This window comes from Melanerpes formicivorus, unplaced genomic scaffold, assembly GCF_026170545.1.
Source record: "Melanerpes formicivorus ecotype bairdi unplaced genomic scaffold, bMelFor1.0.p_v2 SCAF_62, whole genome shotgun sequence".
NCBI classification, from domain to species: Eukaryota; Metazoa; Chordata; class Aves; order Piciformes; family Picidae; genus Melanerpes; species Melanerpes formicivorus.
In genome coordinates this window covers 4081458-4099994 of record NW_027142414.1, presented here as the reverse complement: position 1 = coordinate 4099994, position 18537 = coordinate 4081458, and the positions used below count along the sequence as shown (strand labels likewise).

The window sequence follows — 18537 nt, the reverse complement described above, 5'->3', positions numbered from 1 at the left end:
AATTCTGTAATGAAAAATCTATGAAAGATTCATGTAGAATGGAATTAACCAGGTTGGAAATGACCTTTAAGATTGAGTCCAACCTCTCATCCAACACCATCTAATCAACTAAACCATGGCACCAAGTACCCCATCCATTCTCTTTCTAAACATCTCCAATGATGGTGACTCCATCATCTCCCTGGGCAGCCCATTCCAATGGCCAATCACTCTTTCTATGAAGAGCTTCTTCCTAACATTCAACCTAAACCTCCCCTGATGCAACTTGAGACTGTGTCCTCTTGTTCTGTCACTGACCGCCCAGGAGAAGAGACCAACTCCCACCTCACTACAACCTCCCTTCAGGTAGAGAGCAATAAGGTCTCCCCTGAGCCTCCTCCTCTCTGGACTAAGCAACCCCAGCTCCCTCAACCTTTCCTCATAGGGCTTATGCTCCAAACCCCTCCCCAGCTTTGTTGCCCTTCTCTGGACACGTTCCAGCAACTCAACATCCTTCTTAAACTGAGGGGCCCAGAACTGGACACACTAGTCAAGGTGTGGCCTAACCAGTCCTGAGTACAGGGGCAAAATGATCTCCCTGCTCCTGCTAGCCACACTATTCCTGATACAGGCTGGGATGCCATTGGCCTTCTTGGTCACCTGGGCACACTGCTGGCTCATGTTCAGCCCACTATCAACTAGTACCCCTAGTCCCTTTCTGTAGCTGAACTGTCTAGATACATGCTTTCTCTTTTTTTTTGTAGTTGTTTTAATTTATGTACATTTAACATACTTTTTTCTCCTCAGTTTTCTTGAAATCTATAATGAGCGTGTCCGAGATTTGTTAAGGCAGTCAGACCAAAAGAAGCCTTACACGCTTCGAGTCCGAGAACACCCTGAAACAGGACCCTATGTGCAAGGTGAGAGTGAGCTTCACAAGTAGCATCAGAATTTCAAGTAAATGTTTATTAGGCCTGTATGCATCTTTACATATATTCTTGGCATGATCCGAGTCACTTCTACTCTTCAAGAGTTTCTTTCCTCAAGTGTTTTGCTTGTTAATACAAACATTGGTAATACACTGGAAGCTTTGCCTCTGTTACCCCACTGGCTGGACATCCTGCACTTTTCTGTTTGCCTTTCCAAGCATAGATCATGTGTGATCTCTGGTGTTTTGCTTTCTTTGGTTTTAAAGAAATCTTAACCCAGAAATCCACCAGCATCAGTTCCAAGTAGATTCTCCAGAACAGCCTAATATCCCTCCATGCCCACTTCAGGCTTTGGCAGCAATATATACATAAACTAATAATTATAATTTAAAAATAGGTAACTGCTTGATTTTGCAGCCCAGGCCATGACAAGCAATTAAAATCTGGATTACTTAAGTGAGAACCCAATAATCTTCATGTTCCTTCATTAATCTGAAAAAGCACTGATGGGTAATGTAGGTGTGTTATATGGTTTAAAATATCTCGCACTTTTTACTTCATATCATAGTATCAGTCAGGGTTGGAAGGGACCACAGGGATCATCCAGTTCCAACCCCCCTGCCGTGGGCAGGGACACCCCACACTAGATCAGGCTGGCCAGAGCCTCATCCAGCCTGCTCTTAAACACCTCCAGGGATGGGGCCTCAACCACCTCCCTGGACAACCCATTCCAGGGCTTCACCACTCGCATGGTGAAGAACCTCCTCCTCACCTCCAGTCTGAATCTCCCCACCTCCAGCTTCATTCCATTCCCCCTAGTCCTATCACTGCCTGATACCCTGAGAAGTCCCTCCACAGCCTTCTTGTAGGCCCCCTTTAGATACTGGAAGGCCACAATTAGGTCACCTCGGAGCCTTCTCTTCTGCAGACTGAACAGTCTCAACTCTTTCAGTCTGTCCTCATAGGAGAGGTGTATTTGCAACAGCAGCCCCTCAGGTGGCTTTGTGTTTTCAAGTGAGCCACAGCTTATCAAGTGACACAGAACAGATGAAGAAAACCAACAAAACCAAGCAAACAAGTATTTTAGTGTTTCAGTTGTCTTGTTTTAATATTTTGTCATCTTTCTCTCATTGTTTCTGTACTTCCAATTAATTTTCCACTTTTGATTGGTACCTTCCCTTCAGTGTCTTATATAGCTTTAATTTGGAATTTGGCCATTGGTGCTTTGTAAATTCATGAGCTTCTGGTGTAAAGCTTGCCAGCTACATTACTCTTCATCTGACCAACAGGTGACAAAAGGCATGTCTCTCAAAATCAGAGCACCAGGGCAAAATTATGCAGAACAGCTTTACAGAGGAGATCAGAAGTAAAAGACATTCCCAGACTGATGCAGGTTTCAAAAATTAGTGGTTTTGTTTAGAAAGTAAATGCATATGTTTGCTTTTCAGTGATTCCTTGTATCCAGTGGGTAGAATTCCAAAGTTGCTTCTGGTATCACTGACTCTGTGACGTGCAATTTGCACACTACGTGCACACTTCCTAGGTGTTACTACCCGCTGGGTGTCCAGACAAGCAGTTGCAAAGTGTTTAATTGTTTCTGTCACATCAGATTAAATACTCGTTTGGTCTTCTCTCTCTTCTTTGTGAATTCTTTTTGTTCTCCCTGGCTCACATGTCTCCCTCTCTTTTGTCTTTATCACTGAATTATATATCACTTATATTTATGTCTCACTTCACAGATTAGGTCAAGATTTGGCAATAGGGTTACTTGGTTGAATGGAGCATGGGATTCCCAGTTCTCATTCCCTGGACACCTGCACTATCAGTCATAGTACATCTAACAAGCAACAGTTGTTACCAATTTATTCTTTCAAAAATGCTTAAAATAAGCACTTGGGAATCATTGAGCTTGCATGGTCCTGTACACAAGGGACTGTCTGGCATTCTGGTTATTTTTGCTGTGCTTTCCCAGCACATCAGCATGCTGTATAAGGAGGCTAGGAAAATAGATTAATTCATGGTCTCATTAGCATGGCAAACTTACCATTCATTGAAAAGCAGATTCATAGACATTTGGCCTTTATTGAGGTTTTTCCAAGATTCTTTTTCTACCTGCTTGTTATTGGAGAACTTCATTGTTGTGGGAGTACAGATACTAATTATTTTCTTTTAGCAGCTGCTCATTCACCACACAAGAAAAGGTCTTTAAACTGCTTCCTTCCTTGGCAATCTCCATCTCTTTTCTCAGGCTTATATCTCCAGTGATTCCTTGGCTGAATGTAATGGAGTTTCCTTGCTTTAAAAGAAAATGAAGTTATAGCTTTTGCCAATGGGCTGGCTTGCTTTTTGTCACTATTTTGTCTTCATCTGGAAGCTTCCAAGCCAAATCTGTCACTTCTTTTCCAGTCCTGTTTGGAGTTTTTTGTTTCATTAGAGAATTTGTTTGTTGTTGTTTTGTTTGCTTATTTACTTTGTTGGGTTGGGTTGGGGGTTTTTTGTTTGGTTGTTCATTTGTTTGTTTCTTTCTCAATTATTTTTGAATAAGGATGTTATATTTAGACACAACTAACAATTTTAAGCAGAATGTTTTTAGGCTGAAATAGCCCATAAAAGTTCCCAGTGGATTACATTTTGTAAAATAGAGAAAAGGAGAATGGAAAAACATTAACCAAAAAGACCTATATGCTGGCTTTATCCACATTTGTAAATCCAGTATGAACACCTTATTTCAGAAGATTCTGTCTCTTATGACCACCTCCAAAAATCATTGTGTTAATGCCTGTAAGAAAAAAATTAATGATAAATGTGATTCACATTTTTAGAAAAGACAAATCACATGCATGGCAAATGAAGTAATTTCCCTGCTGAAGACATCATGGGGTGTGATTAGGTGCTGTTGTGAGAGCATGTGAACAGAAGTGATTTCAGGCTGATGAGTCAGTGGCTTAGGGCAACAGATGACATAGTTCTGTTTTTCAGTTGTGTGTACAAAACATATATCAATAAACATGCTTATGTGCAGGTTACACAAGTACCAACTGTAACATTTTGCTTTACTTTGAGAGTTGGTGGCTTTTGAGCAGAAAGAATAATAAATAGGGGTTTGATTACACTGTCCCTTTTGGAACTGCACTCATTAGCTCACATCATTAATAAGCAGGAGTGAGAAAGTACAAAGGTCTTTTGAATGCAGGTGAGGAGAAGTGTCAGCTTGATTTTCATTGCATCAAATGAAAGAAAATGAAGTGCTTCAGAATTCTGGAACAAAATGCCCTTCTCAACTACAGTAATGTATTGCTGCAATCAGCAATGGCTGATCTCTGTAATTAGAGCCTTCTACATGCTGAAGTAGTCTTTGGCAGTTTTACCTGTGGGCTCTCCCTGTGCAGGGTCAGAGTGCAAAATCTCATTTCCAATAGCTAGATGGCCAAGAGCAGATTTATCAGCAAGGTTATTAGGAGGGCAGTTTATTCTGCAATTCTCTCCCAGGCAATTTGCTGTATGGGAGAAAGAAAAATGGTCAACATCAGCAAAGCTCAGAAATGTCCCATTATTTCCCAGTGTGTTAAGGAATAGCATCTGTATTTGCATCACACTTCTCGTAAGCCATCAGCTTGATCAGGAGGTTCCCAGTGTGCCATTAGTGTGTCAGTTGTGTGGTTAGTGTCAATGATATCCAGAGTACAGTTAGCACTGGATGAAGAATAGAGAGGTAATCAGAAAGCTTAACCCCTTTAAGGATGCATAGAAGTTCTGGGTGCAATGCATTTTCCATTTGCAAGTCTAGCCAGGAAATCCCATCTCTGAGCACTAAGTATTTTGAGTAGTTTCCAGCTCATCATTTTTCACCTAAAGGCTGTGAGATCGTGGCCTTTAAAATGCTGAAAGTGTTTCAGTGCTTTGGGCTGGAATTGTTTCAAACTTCTCCCTCACAGATGGTTGCACTGTTAAGGAATCAGCCTCTCTTAAATCAGGAAATGATGCAATCTATTTTGTTACACTGAGACGGCTTTCTGGGGAAGATCCTTTTTTACTCCAAGGCGGATTTCTAGATGAGCAAGTGTTTCTGATCTTTCTGTGGGATTTGAAAATGACCTTTCTTTTTCCTAGCAGCTAACAGAACACTGATAATTCTTTTCAAACAATATTTGCAATTATCTTCCTGAAAAACAAAATGTTGTGAACTCTGTGCTGGATTCATTATTCTGTTACTCAGGGAAATGTAGGTAGATAAGAATTTCTTCTATGCCTTCATTTTTATCAGTGGATTTTTATTCAGTTAAACAATATCCTGAAAAGGATCTGGGAAAAGAATATATGATAGTTTCCATATTCTGGTCTTTGACGATCCCAGTGGTGGTGGAAAAATAAAGGGCCTCTTTCTCAAATGGAAAATCTGATGGCTTCTGGAAATAATGTGTTGTAAAGAGACACTAGAGAGCAGAAGAAATGCTTTTGTTTGAAAGTCATCCTGCACTTTGTGTGTGCATGAGTGTGCGTGCGTACGGGCTACAGCCCAGGGTTTCTTAAAAGGGAGGATGATCCAACATTTTTTCTTTTCTTTGTGTATCAGTTGTTAAAGGACTAAAATAATTCCCATCTTTGGCCTAGATTTGGCTTTCATTTAAAGTTCAGCAAAGTGCTGTCATGTAAGGAGAGTCTGTAACAACGTCAGAAAGTACTTTTTTCAGTCTTGCTGAATTTTCTATTCATCTTGCCTTACGTTTCTAGCAGTAGATAAATTATTTGATCCAAATAAATCACATTTTTTCTGCACTCTGCTTTCATCCATGCTTCAGTGGCCTGCAATGAAAGAGACCTAACCTAAATCAGTGCAGAGGGAAGAAGTAGCCCTGAATTCCAGCTGTGAGATAAAACATTTCACAAAGGAGTGTTTCACAAGGTGTCGAATGACAAAGACTTGCTTCATGCCCAGGTGGGATTTTTAGGAGTCACTGCAGTACAAATGATAGCTAATCATCACCATAAAATGCAAACGAGACATATTAAACTGGATTTATGTGAAACACAAGACTGTTGAGGTTAATTTTGTGTCCTGGAATTTTCATTTTCCAAGAGGCTGGCAGCACAGCAGCACACTGCCCTCCACTGGGACCTTGTCAGTCACAACCGCTGCTCCAACAGCAGGCTCTGCAATGCGGTACCTGTCTCATTGCTTTTCAGTGGACTTCTTACTCCTTAAGAGCAAACTTAAATTAAAAAAACTACACAACACAAAACAAAACACACAAAAAAACCCTAAAAAGCCAAAGCCAACAAAAAAACCTGAAGGCAGTAGACATGCAAAGACCATAAATTTCATTGGGTACTAGGGAAGGCTTAGATTTGATATTGGGAAAAATTTCTTCCCCAGAAGAGTTGGCAAGCCCTGGAACAGGCTGCCTGGGAAAATGATGGAGAGCCTTCAATCCTGAAGGGATTTAAAGGACATGTAGAGGTGGTGCTGAGGGACATGGTTTAGTCACGACCTGGAGGTGCTGGATTAATGGGTAGACTTGATGGTCTTAGAGGTCTTTTACAACCACAATGAGTCTCTGTTTCTGTGAAGACCCTTAAGTGTTGCAGGCTGAAGCCTAGTTAACTAAATTACAAATGTTCAGAGAGATTTGGTTTCTAATTCTGTTAGGTATGTGAGCAGAGCCATTATCCAGAAGCCATGGCAAAAAGCTTCTTTACAGAACATAGCTGAACATTTCTCAGGGAGTTTCAGTTTTACTGTTTTGTTGGGTTTTTTTAAATACCATTGCTCTTCAGACAGGGTGGAATAAGGTCTGTACTTTGAGGGTAGAAGGAGCTTTTTATAGTTATGTCACTGCATCTGAAGGATGAACTTGATTTTTTTTGAAGCAATAAAATACTTACCCTAGTTAAGAGACTGCTTGTAGAACAGACTGGCTTCCCAGCAGAACATCTTTGTGCTCCTGATACTGGGGCAGTTGTTGGGTCAACTGACTTGAAAGTACCTGAGGAAAATATGCATTTAACTCTTTTTTCAAATCTTTGGCAGGACTGACTCAACATCTAGTTACAGACTACAAGCAAGTTGTAGAACTTCTAGAAGAAGGAATAGCTAAAAGGTATTTTATAAAACAAACCAGATCCCTCTTTCTTTACCACTTCTTTCACTTTGCATTGATTTCACTGACATTTATTTTACTGACATTGTTGCCAATGCTTTGTCATGACAGCGTCAGATTTGCTGCTGCTGCTGCACACAACTACCCATAAGATGTTGCCTGTCCTTATATCATCCACAGTGGAAGCTACAAGCACTCATGAAGTTTTTTTTCTTCAAAACTGCCCCCATGCTGACTTACAAACAAAATTCAACCAGCTGTCTGGGATAAAAAATTGCATGCCAGGAAAATGTTTTGCTGTAAACCAACTTCTGGTTTTCTCCTCCATTTGCTCATGACACTTAGACTCCATTGTTAGAGTAACTTAGTGACTTAATGCTTCTGAAAAGGTAGTGCATTTTTAATTTAATTTCTAAAGGTATGGGTATTTTTTTAAGTTCTTAGTCCAAATCATGCATGTTTGCCAGGAGAGAACTGGGAACTTGGCATACCAGTGAAGCTAATGATTTCAGCTCTTCTTAGTTGAGACACTTTTCTACTTTTTTGTCAGAGAACCTTGGATATCAATACAATTACCATTACAGTGGTGGGAAAGAGTTAGATTTGAAAGGATCCTCCAAATACAAGTCACAGCTCCAAAGTTAATATTATGCCTCACCATAAGACAGGTTGAGATTTTAGATTAATTAGGGCTAAAAAAATAATTAGGGGCCTAGAACATCTCCCTCACGAGGAAGGACTGAGAGAATTAGGTCTTTTTAGTCTGGAAAAGAGAAGACTGAGGGGGGATCTCATAAATGCTTGTAAATACTTAAAGGGTGGGGTGTCAGGAGGATGGGACCAGCCTTTTTTCAGTGGTATCCAGCAACAGCACAAGGGCTAATGAGCACAAACTTGAGCATAAGAAGTTGCATCTAAACATGAGGAGAAACTTCTTTCATTTCATAGTAGTAGTATCATAGAATCAGTCAGGGTTGGAAGGGACCACAAGGATCATCTAGTTCCAACCCTGCTACCACACTAGATCTGGCTAGCCAGAGCCTCATCCAGCCTGGTCTTAAACACCTCCAGGGACGGGGCCTCAACCACCTCCCTGGACAACCCATTCCAGGGCTTCACCACTCTCATGGTGAAGAACTTTAGGGGTGACAGAGCACTGGAACAGGCTGCCCATCCATCTCTGGAGACATTCAAAACCCACCTGGATGTGTTCCTATGTGACCTTCTTTAGGCAAACCTGCCTTGGCAGGGGGGGTTGGATTTGATGATCTCCAGAGGTCCTTTCCAACCCTTACCATTCTATGATTCCCAGCAACATGGGGAAGTAAATAAAAATTAAAGTACATTGTCACAAAAGTCTGGAATGTACATCAGGATTAAGTTTTGCCTCTTCTTGTACTAATGAATTCATGCAGCCCTATGGTAGGTAGAGCCTTTTTGAGAGGAGTGATAAAATTCCAGTCTGTCTACTGGTGGAATCCTACACTTGACTTATTGCTAAGGAAACAGAAAAGGTAGAGAAAACAAAATGATGCTGAAGATTTCAACTTTGTCAGTTGCATGAAACCAAGCACCAACATCTTGTTCTGATTAACTTTTAAAAAACATAGTTGGAACATAAAGGAAACTCCTGTTTGCCTCTAGTCTTTATTTTTATGAAATATTCTGCCAAGTATTTATTAGCACATCATAAATGCAAACAAACTAATTTTAAACATCTGCAGCTTAGGAAATGATGCCCAATGAATATCAACAAGATCTCTAGGATAAAGAACGTGGCAAACAGGTTGTAACCGACACACATGGCTGGAGCCAGAAGAGGAGCAGTTGGGGCATGACAGCTGTGACCATATAGGAAAGATAGGCAGGGAAGCTCCTCTTGAACATGGGGTTTTCCTGAGGGAGAGGGCAGCTCCTGTACTAACAACAAGCAGATTTTACTGAAGGCATTTTTTCTGTCCCTTGGTTTTATCAGGAACATCACCAGCCCTACTCTTGTTTGCATCCACCCATTATAAGTTAAACAAATACAATTTTCAACATGCAATCATTTTTGTTGTAACTCTCACTGCTATGTTTTTTTTTCTCTTTACACTTTGCAAGATAAAACGTTTAAAATGCAGGAAATCCCAATTTCCACATTTCCAAAACAGAGCCCTAGTGCTGTGTAAAGTAAACACCCAGTGGATCTAGATAATAATTTTGACCATCCTAATATTATTAAAATGTACACAGCATGCTGTGATGACGTAGAATATCTGAAAATCTAACTCACACATTCTCCCATAAAAATGCTCACAAGAGTTGGGAGTAGTTGAGATGTGAACTAGACCTCCAGTTATCTTTATATTCTCTGTACACAGCAGAGCTGTTTTCTGTCTTGTGACTTACCTGAATGTTTGTTTTTTTAACTCCGGTATAAAGAGCTTAGTTTATATTCTCCTGCTTCTTCAGCTTAGCCTCACTTACAGTTATGATACACTAGTCTGCCTGTATCTTTTGACAGTGCCCACTCACATGACGGTGAAGCTGTAGGAAGCAGTAAGCAATAGAGAGGCGAGTCCAGGCTTTGGACTCCTGCAGCAGGCAGTTGGAGGCATGTGCAAAGCCTCAGCTCTCTGCCGTCCAGTGCAACTGGTCTCCATGCTACTCTTGACAGCTGGTCTTAAAACAAAAACATGGTTCCACAGTCCTTTGCACAACTAAAACTGCCTGCTATTTTTGAGAGTAGGCATGAGGAAGCTGATGCTAAAGGCTGCACACCCAGCTGATACTCAAGGCAAACTGCAAGAGTGACAAAGGAAAAGACCTGTGACCTGGCTTCTGGCCTAGGCAAAGCCCTGCTTTCTTTGAGTTTGTCTAATCAAAGCAATACCAAAGAAAGCAGAATTTCCAAAAGTTTGTGTTAGAGAGATAGTGGGAAAGTGCTGTTGCTACTCCTCCTCCTGTGCCTGGTACCAGACCAGTTTTGTCCACATGGTAAAGCCAAGCACTGATTTGCAGTATTCATTTGGTGTGCATGTGAGTAGACCAGCTAATTTCATTAGACTCTTCTAGCAGTGTGAAACTACTGTGTCAGCCCTGAGGCAAAAGGGAGCCCCAGCAGAGGTGTATGAAGTTTTGGGTTTTTTTTGTGGGTGGGTTGGTTGGTTGGTTTGTTGTTTGTTTTTCTTTTTGTTTTTACCTTTTGGAGTGCCAAGAAATAAAAATGGGGACAATATGGAGAAAATGTACCAGGGGGTGAACTGCACAATGCTGTTGCTGGCTGTCCTTCTGTGCTGTGTTCTACTCTTATGCAACACCTTATACCTTTGCTGTAAGGCTGTTTTAAGATACTTCTTCAGAGTGCTGCTAGTGGACAGAAACAGCTCTAACTCACCCTCAGTTTCCACTGTTGCAGATCCTTTGCCAAACACTCTGTGATCAGATCCACGAATACAGCCTACTGTACTCTCCAAGTTTCACATTCCTTCATCTTCATTTGTTTGCTGTATTTGTTATTTTGCTTCCCCTAAATACAAAGAAATAAGCCTTTGTAATTAAGTGGTTTGTTCTTCTTTCTAGAATCACCGCAGCTACACATACTCACAATGCCAGCAGCAGATCCCATGCTATCTTCACCATCCATTACACTCAGGTTAGCTAAAAATAATCCAACTTCCTTTTCTCTTCACTCTCAAAAAGCATTGTTCAATATGTTGTGCATTGTTTACTTGTCACTGTTTTGTGCTGTTCACAACAATCTCGATGGAAGCTGTTACTGATTTCCTTTGAATCACACTGCAGATGTGTTGCACTTCCTACACTGCCTAATGTGTTGTGTGTTTACTGAAATACCCTTGTTCTTTTATGCAACCTTACAGTCAGAAGTGATGCCAAGGACTTGCTGTAAGAAGAAAAGTTTAAAGTTTTAGTCATCCCTTTGAAATGCAAAACCCCTTCTAGGATGCTGTGAACGTTACGTGTAGTGTGTTTGAAGCTGTGTTTTGTCACAGTTGTTTAGGATCCTTAATTACAGTATTAGTTTAACACTAAAATTTTGCATCTGCCCAGCTTTTCAGATGTGCTCATCTCTAGCATTTGGCATCCAGTACTCTCCCAGACACAATGCATCCTTTCTCTGGAGGAATTATATCCTTCCCTGGCAGGGAAGTCGTGCAGTGATCCAATAGACCTTTTCTATCTCGCACTTCTAACATCCTGTAATCACAGAACATTTTGGGATATTTTTCAGTAGTTTCACAAAAGACCTTTGGAATACATTAGTGGAAAACAGCTCTGCAAGATCTACAAGAAAGCCTTTCACAGTCGCTAGGCAGTAAAGGTTTTGTCCAAGAGGAAATCAGTGTAAGGGGGTAGTTTCTCTGTTGGGTGAGAAAGCTGTTCAGTTAATGGTTTGAGCAGAGTCAGTGGGGCAGGGTCAGAAAGAAAGGCAGTCAGACAGTCATATGTACAACAGTCTCAAACAAAAAACATCTATTTTATTTTAGTTAATTAAGAAGAATAAGTTTCCTTGTTTACATTTTTCTCTTCAGGCTATTTTGGAGAACAATCTCCCCTCTGAAATTGCAAGCAAGATCAACTTAGTGGACCTTGCTGGAAGGTAATTATATAATCAGAAAAAAAATGGTGATTTTCTCTGAAGATGCTGGTGATACTGCCTTAAAAGATGAATTTTAATATTTTATAACATCATTAAACTCACACTAAGCCTGACTTTTCTATACAGTAACAAGGAATAGTGAGCTAATACATCCTCTGCTATCTGTTCCTCTGTGTTGGGTATTGGATTTCATTGAGGAAGGGAATTCCTGGGTCCCCAGATCCAATACTGTGCTGTAACATACATTTAAGGTAATTCCATTCAACCCTGTATTCTTATGAAGTGGCTTTTCCAGTAGCTGTTGGTGGAATTGTCAAATCTGAGCTTGATAAGAGAGAGTGGAAAAAAAAAAGAACCTATTTCCCCTAGTGGGAGTGAGGGGAATGGTCGTATCTTACTGTTTGTTATTTGTGTTCCAAAAATTCCCAAGTCTCTGATTTTAGCTATGCATTTCAGTGAGGAACATGGGATTATGCTGGATGTGACAGATGGAACAGGAGAACAGGACATTTTTCTTTCTCAAGAGTATAATTCTGCACTGAGCCAGTCTACCCTTGCAGAGTTGTGAAATGTATGGATTTAGTTTTTTGATTCAGAATTACTGCCCAGTTCAAGCTTGAATTTATGTTTAGCTGGGTCTTTTACATTAGTTTGCACCAATGCTTGTTTGGACTTTCTGGACCAGAGGGCAATATAAAGTATTCAAAGCATAAGCTTTTTTAATTGCAAAGCTTGCAATTTCTGTTTTAGAATCAACATAGAATCAACAAGGTTGGAAAAGACCTCAAAGATCATCAAGTCCAACCTGTATGTCAGGAAAATACACATCATTTTCCTATTGACTGTGTTTTAATCATTAAGCATTTTTGTTTGGTTTGCTTTGTCCTTTCCATGCTTGTGTGCTACAGTGAAAGAGCTGATCCAAGTTACTGTAAAGATCGAATTACCGAAGGTGCCAACATTAACAAGTCACTAGTTACACTTGGAATTGTCATCTCCACTTTAGGTAAGCACAGTAGTTGTTTGTATAGAAGAGTAATGATAAAAGCATAGGACTTGCTCACCTTGTGATGTGTCTTAATGTTTATTTACAACCAAAAGCTGAACAGTTGTGTGACATCTTCATAAACTGTCATGACATCTACAAAAATGAAATAGCCATGAGAGAAAATGATAAACCCTTTCCTAAATTCTGTGTTTTTTCTCCTTCAGCACAAAATTCACAGATGTTCAGCAGCTGCCAGAGCATAAACACCATAACAAGTGAAGGGGAGAGCAGTCACGCGGACAGTCCTTCCACAGTCAGTGTCAGTGGGGCCAGGCGACCAGCTTACATTCCATACCGTGACTCCATCCTCACCTGGCTTCTGAAGGATAGTCTGGGGGGCAACTCCAAGACCATTATGATTGCCAGTGAGTTTGGTTTCTATTCATTGTTAACATCTGCACTAAGTTACTCCCTTAGAATCTGTCCTTATAAAGACTTTCATAAATACTTCATGGGATACTCAAGGAGATGAAAAGGCGTGGTGATTGTGCATCAAGTTAAGCTTAACAGTCTCTCCAAGGCCATAGCTTTAAAGTGATCTATTCAGTTATGAGTATGTTGAGATCCACTTGAGCTATATCAATCCTGGCAGCCTTGCCTGCATGCTCATTGTTTTGATGTTCATTAGCACGACTTCTAGGTACGTGAGCATCAACATGACATACCCTCAGAGTCATGTTCTCCACCCGAGTGGCAATGTCTTGCCACAATGAAGCAGCCCAAATAGTCTTGCCCCTGCATTGCCAGTTGGTGGTCTTCCACTGCTGTAGCCATCCCCACAAGGCATTAGCCACCATCCAAGAATCTGTGTAAAGATAAAGTACTGGCCACTTTTCTCTTTCAGCAATCTCTAGAGCCAGTTGGATGGCTTTCACTTTTGCATATTGACTTGATTCACCTTCTTCTTCAGTAGCCTCACAAACTTGTCGTGTAGGACTCCATACAGCAGCTTTCCACTTTGATGGTTTCCTACCACACAACAATATCCATCAGTAAACAGAGCATAAGGCCTTTCATCTTCAGATAATTTGTTGTATGGTCGTGCCTCTTGGGCACAAACCACATCCTCAGGCGATGCTCCAAAATAACTGCCTTCTGGCCAGTCCATAATCTCTTCCAGAATTCCTGGGTGGTTTGGTTTCCCCAGTCAAGCTTGCTGCGTAATCAGTGCTACCCACTTACTCCATGTGTACTACAGGGACTTTATCTCCCCCTACAGTGTGCAAGGGTTCTGTTTGGGCAGAACCAGGATGGTTAGCAGATCCTCAGGAATTAACCAGCCAAGTGGCTTCTGCTAAATTTGAATCCCAGTGCCTCCATGCCCCATTACCCAATGCTTTCAGCATTGTCCATTGTATCTTTCAACCTTCCCAGAGGCTTGTGGGTGGTAGGGAATGTGATACACCCATTTGATGCCATGTTTCTTGGCCCAGGAGCTGATAGTATTGTTCCTGAAGTGAGTCCCATTGTCCGACTCAATCCGTTCAGGGGTACCATGTTACCACAGGATTTGCCTTTCAGGGCCTAAGGTGGTGTTCCGGGCAGTGGCATGTTGAGAGGATGTTCTCTGTGAGCTTGTTGAGAGATCCCTGAAGTTACTATTTGTTTGGGGGGTTTTGTTTATTTGTTTGGTTTGATTTAGTTTGTTTTTTAAAGAAGCAAGACTTAAAATTTTCACCTTTTTGAAAAGTGATGAGTTAAACTGATTGCTTTTAATATAGTGTTGGTTTATGTTTGTTTTCCTCCCATAGCTATCTCCCCTGCCAGCTCTAGCTACAATGAGACCATGAGTACCTTGAGATATGCTTCAAATGCCAAAAATATTATTAACAAGCCCAGAGTGAATGAGGTGAGGCTGTGAGTTCTGCTCTTCATTCTTATTCCTTTTTGTTGTGTGTACTCTTTAAAGTGTATTCGGTCTATTTGCTCTCTTAATAAAATTCATATCTCTTTTTTCCCCTATATTAATGAGAGATAAATAGGAGCCTCAGTAAGATAGAAATTATTTCCTGGATCCCCTGGAGCTTAAGCTGTTTAGAGTTTCACACCTATTTCACATTCTTTATCTCTGCCCACTGAGTTTCAATCCTCCTTATCTTCTGTTACTGTCGTGGTTTGAACTGAAACGGCTCTGGACAGAATGAATTTGTCCCAGAGGAGTAAAGAAAATCACTGACACAGAATTGGAGGTTAAATAGAAACACTATTTACAAAAGTATCACAGTATCACCAAGGTTGGAAGAGACCTCAAAGATCGAGTCCAACCTGTCACCACAGACCTCATGACTAGACCATGGCACCAAGTGCCACATCCAATCCCTTCTTGAACACCTCCACGGACAGTGACTCCACCACCTCCCTGGGCAGCACATTCCAATGGTGAATGACTCTCTCTGTGAAGAACTTCCTCCTCACCTCAAGTCTAAACTTCCCCTGGTGCAGCTTGAGACTGTGTCTTCTTGTTCTGGTGCTGGTTGTTAGAGAGAAGAGACCAACCCCTTCCTGGCTACAACCACCCTTCAGGTAGTTGTAGAGAGCAATGAGGTCTCCCCTGAGCCTCCTCTTCTCCAGACTAAACAATCCCAGCTCCCTCAGCCTCTCCTCATAGGGCTTGTGCTCAAGGCCTCTTCCCAGCCTTGTTGCCCTCTTCTGGACACGTTCAAGTGTCTCAATGTCCTTCCTAAACTGAGGGGCCCAGAACTGGACGCAGTACTCAAGGTGTGGCCTAACCAGTGCTGAGTACAGGGGCACAATGACTTCCCTGCTCCTGCTGGCCACACTATTCCTAATGCAGGCCAGGATGCCATTGGCCTTTTTGGCCACCTGGGCACCCTCCTGGCTCATGTTTAGGCAGCTGTCAATCAGCACCCCCAGGTCCCTCTCTACCTGGCCGCTCTCCAGCCACTCCAACCCCAGCCTGTAGCTTTGCTTGGGGTTGCCATGGCCAAAGTGCAGCACCTGGCACTTGGACTCCGCCCATCTGTCCAGTCTGTCGAGGTCCCTCTGCAGAGCCCTTCCATCCTCTAAATGACCAACGTCTACTCCCAACTTGGTGTCATCTGCAAATTTGCTGATGACTGTCTCAACCCCCTCATCCAGATCATCAGTGAAGATATTAAAGAGGATGGGGCCCAGCACTGATCCCTGGGGGATGCCACTGGTGCCTGGCCGCCAGCTGGATGTGGCACCATTCACCACCACTCTCTGGGCCCTGCCCTCCAGCCAGTTCCTAACCCAGCACAGAGTGTAGTGGTCCAAGCTGCAGGCTGACAGCTTAGTCAGCAGTTTGCTGTGGGGGACGGTGCTAAAGGCCTTGCTGAGGTCCAGGTAGAGCACATCCACAGGCCTCCCCACATCCACCAGACGGTCACCTGATCATAGAAGGAGATCAGGTTGGTCAGGCAGGACCTGCCCTTCCTGAATCCATGCTGGCTGGACCTGAGCCCTTGGCCATCCTTCAGGTGCGCAGTTATTGCTGCCAGGAGAATCTGCTCCATCACTTCCCTGGCATTGAGGTCAGGCTGACTGGCCTGTAAAAAAAAACACAGAAAACCAAACCCCGCCAAGGCCCTGGCACCCCCCTAGGAGCTGCCCCCCGAGAGGCCTCCCCGGTGGCGCTGCGCCGCAGCTGCCCCAAGCCCAGCCGGGCCCCGGGCTGCGGCCCCCACAAAAAGTAAATCAAATACAAAAGGTAAAGTGGCAAAAGGAGATATGTATATGCACTCATACACACACAATCAAAACCACTAGGCCTCAGCTGCACAGCAAGAAAATCGTTTGCCATCAAGGCTGAACTCCACAACAAACCACACTGATAGCAGCAGTCACTACACACCTGGAGCAGAGAGGAAAGAGAAAAGAGTAAGAACTGTCTGAAGGCCCCCTTATATAGGGAGATGCAGGATTATGGGATGGAATAACAAGTTGTCATATTCTGTGTCCACCCTCTGGAACGGACTGTCCGCCCCCTTGGGCTCTCTGGTCTTCTGGAGGAATTTATGCCTGTCATAGGACAATTCATTCTTAGCCTACAATGGTTATGATGTGTATGTTTACCTTACACATTTATTCTAAGTGCTGTCAGAGTTACTGAACTGTTAAGATTGTTATTGCTGTTTAACTTGTTACTCTGAGTGCATAACCCTTTTGGTGTGTTAAATGAACTCTGTTAAAATCTGCCAGAATCAAGAATTCAGAAGTTAATATGCTGGGCCTAAGATAGCCTCTGTAGTTTCAATTTGTCTTATTTTCAGTATGCAAAATGAAGCACTTACATACTTGGGAACAATTTTTGCCAAAGAACCCCAACTTCATTCATTGCACAAAACAGGCCTGTTGCAGGTATGAAGCTCTGGCTGTATGGCAGATTCACCTGTTCCACTGTGCAGGGGTCCTTCTCAGGTTGCGCAAGTCGAAAGCTGGTAGAGTGTTTAAGGGGAGATACTGTTACTGTCTCTGCTAGAGTATTCTTGTTCTCCCCTGACTCTTGAAGCAGCTGATTTCATTAGCAAAGATATTTTAAAGAAGGATTTTTCTAACATCTGCCTCTCAATGTTTCAGGATACAAATGTAAAACTGATCAGAGAACTGCGAGAAGAAATTGATAGACTGAAAACTATGCTGATGAGCTTTGAACTGGTATGTAGGAACACTTCCCAGCTAGAGCTCTGATGGTGCTTTACGTAGCTACAGTAGCCTGTTTCTGTCTTACCTGTTTGTCCATCCATGTTTTTTTGTAGCTGGAAGGAAGTTAAACTGTTAACTGAGTGATTTCACAATAGTTAGAAGGGTAACAACATTTCTGTCATTTCTGCTTTTCCTAGCATTATATTATAACTGTGAAGTATAAGCAGTTGTGTAATGATTAGAAAGGATTTCTTTGCCTGTCTTTCATGGAGTCAGATTGTTTTGTTGCCAAGAGTACTGTGAAGTAGAAATATTTTATTTGCTGTACAGAAGTACCAAAATATTAATTGTTCTTGTAATTTCCCTGCCAGACTTGTTACACTTCTCTTTCCCAAAGTGGTGAACTAATAGACCTTAACAGAATTTTGGCAGTTTTACCCAGCCTGCACAATCTGTCCCCCAAAAGATGTTATGAACATCTCTGAGTCCTCACAATACAGCTGATATGCTATGCTTTTCTCCTTTGGGATAATTGTGTCTTGGTTTTCCATGCCATGGAGAACATGTTTTGCAGAGAGAAAGTAGAACTACAGCCCAGGATTTATTTACACAGAAGAGTCTTGTTGTCAAGGCTCTTTAGTTAGTCACAGAAACTCGCATGCAATAGCTGGAGAAGTGTAGATAGATAGCAAACAAAAGGCAGTATCGAATGTCTGTGTATTTTACCTTGCCTTCTCCTTAAAATCCTGGAGATTGAAAGAACACACTTGCCAGTTGTGAATAAGGAAACTAACATGCAGATCCTGGTGGCTGTTTATACAGAGGAATTCCAGTCCTTCTTGGAGTGATGACAGGGATGGAAATCTGACCGAGCTGGTCCTTCAGAATGAAATGAAGGTGTGTATGATCTATTTGATGCTCTAACTCCCTCCTCTTTTACTGGGTCAGGAGGGCTAGCATTGCCATAGCTCAGACACTACAGTGAAAATGTTTTTGTCCTAATCTTTTCCTCTCAATATGCAGGAAACTGCCATCCTCACTGCCTGTTGGGTGCTCTCTACCAATTTGTGATGAAAGTCTTGTGTCCTTAATGAGATACTGTCCACTGCATATTACTAAGCCTGCACAATCTACTCCTTGCTGGGAAAAAAATGTGATATATCACAGTAATTCATTATAAAGAGCCTCTCTTCTAAGATTAAACTCCTCTAATTTATTCAGAGCAAATTGTTGTGCAGTCACCAAATTACTAAG

At 41.9% G+C, this 18537-nt stretch overlaps 1 protein-coding gene across 3 annotated transcripts in view; it reads left to right on the top strand.

The window, feature by feature from the left end:
• STARD9 (StAR related lipid transfer domain containing 9) overlaps positions 1-18537 on the top strand; it is a 132237-nt gene that overhangs the window by 57075 nt on the left and 56625 nt on the right. For all 3 annotated transcript variants that reach the window (XR_010990284.1, XM_068162231.1, XM_068162230.1), the window contains exons 7-15: positions 787-899; positions 6937-7006; positions 10571-10643; positions 11542-11609; positions 12518-12615; positions 12822-13022; positions 14409-14506; positions 17218-17295; positions 18106-18180. Coding sequence is in view for 2 of the 3 variants with exons in the window: in XM_068162231.1 (XP_068018332.1) it covers positions 787-899; positions 6937-7006; positions 10571-10643; positions 11542-11609; positions 12518-12615; positions 12822-13022; positions 14409-14506; positions 17218-17295; positions 18106-18180 (874 nt within the window). In the remaining variant the exon portion in view is untranslated. The remainder of the gene's footprint in view (positions 1-786; positions 900-6936; positions 7007-10570; positions 10644-11541; positions 11610-12517; positions 12616-12821; positions 13023-14408; positions 14507-17217; positions 17296-18105; positions 18181-18537) is intronic.